The sequence below is a fragment of the Thermobia domestica genome, chromosome 18 (genome assembly GCF_964235325.1).
Source record: "Thermobia domestica chromosome 18, izTheDome1.hap1.1, whole genome shotgun sequence".
NCBI lineage: Eukaryota > Metazoa > Arthropoda > Insecta > Zygentoma > Lepismatidae > Thermobia > Thermobia domestica.
Window position 1 is genome coordinate 161,917,878 of NC_137471.1, and position 7,195 is coordinate 161,925,072.

General features: G+C 36.8%; 1 protein-coding gene across 1 annotated transcript; it reads right to left on the reverse strand.

The window, feature by feature from the left end:
* Window positions 1–2,282: 2,282 nt before the first annotated feature.
* LOC145675344 (uncharacterized) lies at window positions 2,283–2,756 on the reverse strand. Its single transcript, XM_081745743.1, has one exon. It carries the CDS (start codon window positions 2,754–2,756, stop codon window positions 2,283–2,285), a length of 474 nt encoding a protein of 157 aa, XP_081601869.1.
* Window positions 2,757–7,195: the final 4,439 nt, after the last annotated feature.

Below are 7,195 nucleotides of genomic sequence, written 5' to 3' on the forward strand. Positions count from 1 at the left end.
CATGACTTTACTTAGGCACTAACATGTGCCCTATGCAAAAATGCATGTTTCAGAATCCTAAGGTACTCAACCAATAATTTTTATAGAGGGAGTTTGGCTACAGGCATATAAGTTCAAGTACTCACCAATTACCTCTATAAAAATTGTTGCGGAAATGCCCCAGGATTCTGAAACATTGATATTTGGATAGGCCACATATTAGTTCCTAAGTGAAGTCTTGACCCGACTACAGGACGTCCCATAGTTTAGGAGCTATGGACCTTTAAAGTTCATTTTTTCATGTTTTCGGCAGCCTATAACTACGAAAGGAAGCATTTGGGCACCCAGGTTGGTCTACCATTCGTCTCATCTTGATGTCAATAGTCATCTCCCAAACGTTGTCGGTGTGGGTTTGAAAACCCTGTAGAAGTTGGTGAAAGGAAATATATCTGTCAAACTTCCTTCCAACTGTACTTGCCTCCGTCATTTCAACTCTTAGTGCAAAGCATTCTTATATATTTTTTTTAAATGATTTACTTGGCGGAAGTCAACTCAAACCAACATATACTGCATTTTATCTTTCTCTTTACCCGATAACTTGAAGTAACATATTCATATAGTATGTACTGTCTAATAAATTAAATTGTTTATATATAGCTATAATATTAATTGTATATTTATTTTAGGTAGTGCAATTAATATTCCTGATCAGTGAACTGAAGGCTAAAGCTAGCATACATAACGTCTATCTGTAGCCGCGGGTTGGATTCTACTCGTAGTAACACTGATTTCAAACTTCATGTCTTTTTGAGGCATGGCTTTTTAACATAACTTGAAGAAAACAGAAAAAGCTTAAAAACCAATATCTTTTTTAAAAAACTGCTTTCGTTGTAAACGGATGCAATTTACGGAGAACAACGAAACACCACTCTGGTGAGAAACGAAACTGGGTTTGAAGAAACTTGAGACCAGTTTCGCTTAAATCCGAACCGCTTTTGGAGAAAACAGAAACCGGGCTTGGAGATAAAACCGCATCAGTTTTTGGAAAAAAACGAAACAGATTCCTGAAAAAACCGAAACCGGCTTCCGAAAAAACCGAACCGGCCCCGGTGAAAACCGAACACTTTTTTGAAGAAAACCGAAACCGGTTTTGGCGAAAAACCGAAATGTCGGTTTTTCGGATTTCGGTTTTTTGGAAGCCGGTTTCTGGTTTTTATAAAAACCAGTTTTGCCTATCCCTAGTATATACTCGTATACTATACAACCACATATATATCTATATATAAATATATATTATATAACATATACATTTATACACACACGTATATAGAGATAACTAATATGGACTAATAAATACATAAACACATGTGAAACAATCAATATATATACCACAATATAATAGATATGTGTATTCATATCTTATACTTCAAGTTTTTCAACAACCTATTCCACTGTTGGTCGATGATCAGTCCAGAGTTCCAGTCCATAGCTTTATTACCCTCCATTTCTATAAACCGTGCCTCCTTCCATTTCCTAACTATGCCTCTTTCTTCCTAGCCTAAAATTTTTACTTCATTCCAATTAACTGAATGTACCGTGCCCTTACGTGTTTGTAGACCGCATTTTTGTTCCTTTCTAGCCTAACGTCATCCTTATGTTGTCTTATACGCTCTCTTAGTCTCTTTCCAGTTTCCCCAATATAACACATATCACACTCGCCGCACTGAATTTTAAAAATCAGTCCTTTTTTCTCCATCATTACCCCTTGTTCTTCTTCTGTCTTCTTCCTTCTTTTTTCCCTTATTACATCCAGAAGCCTCTTACTCCCTTTTCTGTAAGTTGAGATGTCCCCATCTTCTTAAGCATTCTTTTAATGATTTCTGTTTCTTCTCCCAAACTTTCTATCCCCCACCACATTTTTCTTCTTTCTTCCATTCCTCCTTCACTTTGCTCTCCTTCTCGGCTTATTTCTTTTTCTTCGTTTATCTTCTCCCATCTCCTTCTGTATTTTAGCCTCTTTCTATCGTATCCATTATTCTCCACCTGCTTATGGAATGACTGTATACTCTGTTCCGCCTTGTCTCTTTCACTGGTTATTTGCTTAATTCTATTATCCATGTTAATGATGACATTCCTCTTGGTCGAGTAATCTACATCACTTCGGGCGTGGCAATAGTTTCCCGACGCGCAACTTTTTTGATACCATCCTGTATATATCACTCCTTTTTTCCTCCTTATTCTCATATGCAGGAAAATTGTAGCCTCTTCCTTTTCTACCTCTAGCTCCAGTTGTATGCCTTTCTCTATATCCTCAATTTCTTTACAAACTTTTCGAATTGCCTTACAGTTCCTTTCCAAATCCCCAAGCAATCGTCAACATATCTAGCAAAAAACACTAATCTGTCACTTCCTTTCATCCTTACTTTCTTCTCCCAGTCGTTCGTAGTAATTTCTGCTAGCACTGGACTCAACCTGGAATCTATGCTTAGTCCTTCCTTGATTTTCAATAAATTATCACCTATAACACAATAACTGTTATTCCATATAGTCTTCAGGGCCTCCTTCAGTCCTTCTCCACTCCAACCATTGATCTTCCTATCCTTCATCAATTCAGTGATGACTTTAACAATGTTGTTTCTTCTTAGACTTAGAAACATAGCCTTCACATCGACACTGAAAATGATTGTTTTAGCTTTTCTCTGTCCTACTTCCTCCAACCTTCTTCTTAACTCAACCAAGTTTTTCACACTGCTACTGTCTTGTTGCCTCCTTAACATTTCCACAACCTTCTTTAACTCCTCCTCCAATGGTTCAAATATATTTCCTCGGCAATCTAATACTGGTCTCAGTTTTACATCCTCCTTATGAACTTTTGGAAAACCTTTCATTAGCGGTATCCTACCTTCTTTATGAAGACCTCTTTCAAAACCTGCTTTTGTTAGTGATACTAAAACTTTTTCTTTAATTTCCTCACACACAGATCTTTCACCTATCACCTCGTAAGTATCATCACAGATATCATTCAATGTTTCTTTGTATCATTGTTTTTCCATCACCACAATGGCACCAGCTTTGTCCGCTTGTTGCATACATATGTCTTTTCGCTTCTTTATATCCTTCAACACACTGTAATCGTGTTTTGAAATGTTTCCCTTTGGCTTCTTTATGTTCCTTTCCACAATCACCTTAGCCTTTCTCTTTATCTTATCCCTTATCTCCTTGTCCTGAACTTGAACTATGGCTTGCTCTACCGAGTATATAACCTCTCCTGCGTCCAATCTTTGTTCTTTCACTATAAACTTATAGCTTAAACTTAACACTTTGTTCTCATCATCCGACAACGTCACATCACCTATTACTACCACCTTTTTGTCAATGTCCTCCTCCTGATTTGACTTCCACTTCCAGCCTCTTCATAACTATATCACTAGTAAATATCAACAAACTATCACTAATGTCACTTTTTAACTGGTATACACATGATATAGTATTGACTCTCCATCTAATATTCCAGAACATCTAATCATAACTATTTATTACAAATCTTTATGTGTCACAATGACATTCATGTATGTTCTACCACGTCGTCCTATTCCCCTCCCATTCCAATATATTTCTAATAATTTCCGACATTACCTGATCTCTTCCAATATTAACATCCATAGCCGCTCAGACCAAGAGAAATTGCTTTTAACAATTTTATCACTGCCTCCACTACAGGCTTCATTCACCCATTACCAAAATCAATCCGTTCCTGATCTAACACTACTCCTGACATAGTGATCACATGATCTCTCGCCCACAGTATTTTCATCTACATTCTAGATCCTCTGGAATGTAGATTGCTACTAAACTTACTAAACTCATACAATGTCAGCGACCTATCCTCCTTTTACTGAAAATGAATTTAACCATTCGAATACCAAGACTAGATGAATTTGGCCCAGATGAAGTTTTATAAAGAAATGCTACAAAATAAAAGATAGGTAGTGGGCTAATGTTTTAGGTATTCTTCGATTAACCATTCCGCAAGGCACGAGATTCTTTACTATTCAAAAATATGTAATCTGTCACATGCTTGCTTTCAAAGCGCACTACACCAGGAAACCGCTCTGCAAGGACTGTCAGGTGTAATCAAAATACAATGTGTGACAGAATTTATTCCTAACAAAGACAGTGTATTTCTATGTATAAATTTCTAATGTTACCGTACTATAATTCAAGTATTGTTTGAAAGAATCACGAGCCGCCACTGACAGTGTATACTGCGTATAATATGTACTGTAATATAAAGAACGATCAGGTACATTGCCCTTTTCATTGTACGTTAGAAATTTTAACTCCCTGAATGAAACTTTATATATATATATATTTACGAGAAGCAGGAATGGGTCAAAATAACTCTTTTTACATAACATTGTAAGCTTGGTATTCTAATGGTTAATATACTCTAATCTTTACCACCAATCATTCAACTCGCAACTGAGCAGTTCATCTCTCAAACCGCATATATATCACCTCACCATCCTAAAACTCCTCAACGCTACTTTCGTCTAGTTAAACACTCACATCAAATGTATACAGAATATGTTTGCACTGGCAACCACGAAGCTCTTTAGCATCATAGAGCCCTCCACCAAACAGTGTTTAATTATCTTAAAGTATGTAAATTACGACAATGGATTAAAATTTGAAACACAATTTCTGCCATATCACACCCTTCGCAATATTAGATGCGTTTCAATGCATTAGCTGGTAAATTTACCCAAACCTCTTATCCTCTCTTACATCACGATCAGGAATTGCACAGAGACCAAGAAGAAGCTAAAACCTTTGCTTCCTAATTATACGAGATTTTCACACCTCTATCATTCACTTAGCATTTTAATTATCATCCTGTAGACCATTTCAACTTCAATTCACCACATATTCATCTTCAACCCAACATATCTACTCACAAGGCACTCACTACCTTCATTTCTACCACGCAAATCACTAATGTCATCTATCATAAATGTTATAATGACCCTGAAATCAATAACATCTATCGACATGTAAGACAAAGTATACCAATACTGCTCAATCTTAGAAATTATCCAAATTTCTCTTGTTTTTTAAAATCAAGAATACCGTCCGATACAGCTCAACGCAATCTTAACCTTTTGTCACTTGCGCTGTTGGAAAAAAGCAAACAGGTGAATAAAAACTCATGATTTTTACGAACGGTTGCATTAGCGGATTCACCCTCCTTGCTATTCCTCAAGTGGTTCCTCCCCCTCTTCCACCTAAAAGTTCGCTGACGTGCTGCAATTGTAATAGCTTCCAGTACAGGTTGAGGAAATTGTTTCGTCTGTGTTTGCTTTTCTCAAACGCGCGAGTAGTTCCGTGATAAATGTAGCAACCATATATTTCTATGGAGTTGGAAATTTTCGAACGCGCGATCGTTAATGTAATAATTACTGTTTATAAGTAAAGTTTTGTTTTTCTAATCAATGTTTCACTTCTTGAATACAAGTGAGATACAGAAGTGGCTTGACAATATTAATGATGAGTCTGATACTAACTGTCGAAAATTAGTGGCTGCTAAAAGTGATGCAGATTTAAGAAATGAAAAAGTGAATGAAGATGATATTGATCATGATAGTGAAGCAGATAAGTAGATGCAAACGATATGGATTTTGATTTATAGTTGCAGTGAAAATAGTGAAGATCGTTTCATTGAGAATGACAGAAGAAACAAAATGGAAGAAGTAACTGGCAGCATCGGCAAAGACAAAGTGCAAAAACATTGTGAAAAAGATGCTATGACCGAAACTTACTGCTAAGGGTATCACTGAGTAAAGTCATTCTTTTAAAAAAAATCTATATTGCCGTGATTGATGAAATTGTAAAATGTACTAACAAGTATTTGGACAAATTACGAACAAGTTTCGAGGAAGAACGCACTGCAACTGTGCAGCAACTTCAAGAGCGGAATTAAGTATTGGCTTTATTTCGAGGTCTTTATTTGATTCCCACGAAGAAGGGAGCACGTGATGATGTAAGATCACAGCGGGCATGTGACGGAACAGGAATTCCAATCGTAAGAGCAACAATGAGTCACACGAGCTTTTTACTGCTACTTAGGGCATTAGATTCGATGATTTCGAAACCCGAAGTCAGAGAAGAGATGTTGACAAGCTATAGATATACATTGACTTGACACCTAGTCTTCTGTTACAAGTGCTGTTATCGGCTAAGGAATCCACTCTCTTTCACCTAGGCTCTCTCGTTTAGCAACAACTGAACCCTTATTAGCTCAACGCGTGGGTGTGCGATGATTTGAGCTTTAGTTCGCACTTTTGCCACGGATCAAAGCATTCTGACAGCACTATAGCAACAATTCGAAGTGTTCTAGTAATTTATTCAACAATTGCATGCATTATTTCATATAAATGTTACTAAATATATAGTTTGTATCTCAAATTGTCAATATTGGAAAAAAGCAAACGCGCGAGTAGTTATGTTACTAAATTTGGCACGAGTGACAAAAGGTTAACCAAAATCCTAGGAATAAAATATCCTCAAATGACTTCATGTTCATCTTTCTCATTACCATCTTTACCACACCATCAAGCAGGCTCCCGCCCAAAAATTAGCATCTGCGTCTCCTGAACTGCATCCATAAGCAGTATAATACCACCAAGCCATCCTGTCTGGTACTCTTTAATTTAGAGAAGGCATTTATTGACGTGTAGCGTTAGGGTTTACTTTCAAAACTGCTACATTTTCGCCTTCTAATCGCATATATCCGTTTTATTTACAATTTCTTGTTTGGCCACCGTACTTACGTACATTAATCAACAGTCATATCAAACCATATTTATGCACTCAGGCATATCTAAGGCTCTTTACTTTCACCCTCTTTATATCTACTTTATGTTATTGACATGTCTCTTTCCCCACAAAATATTCAGTTATTTCCATACGCTGATTATACAGCCTTTCTTGCAATTTGCCGTATTATTCACTAAGTAAACAACGCCTTACAACCAATAATACACACTTTTGTTCTGTGCTGCAATAAACGGCGACTGAAATCCAATGCTGCTAAAACCGAAACTACAGTATTTCTGCCTCCTAAGAAACGCTCCAGATTTCATAGTAATTCAAACTTACTTCCATCGCTCTTAACGACAATCGTCTTAGAATCTCCAAAACCGTTAATACTTAAGAC

What these genes read in the sequence shown, in the direction of transcription:
- LOC145675344 (XM_081745743.1), bottom strand. Translation starts at nt 2,756, where the DNA reads ATGTTAAGGAGGCAACAAGACAGTAGCAGTGTGAAAAACTTGGTTGAG.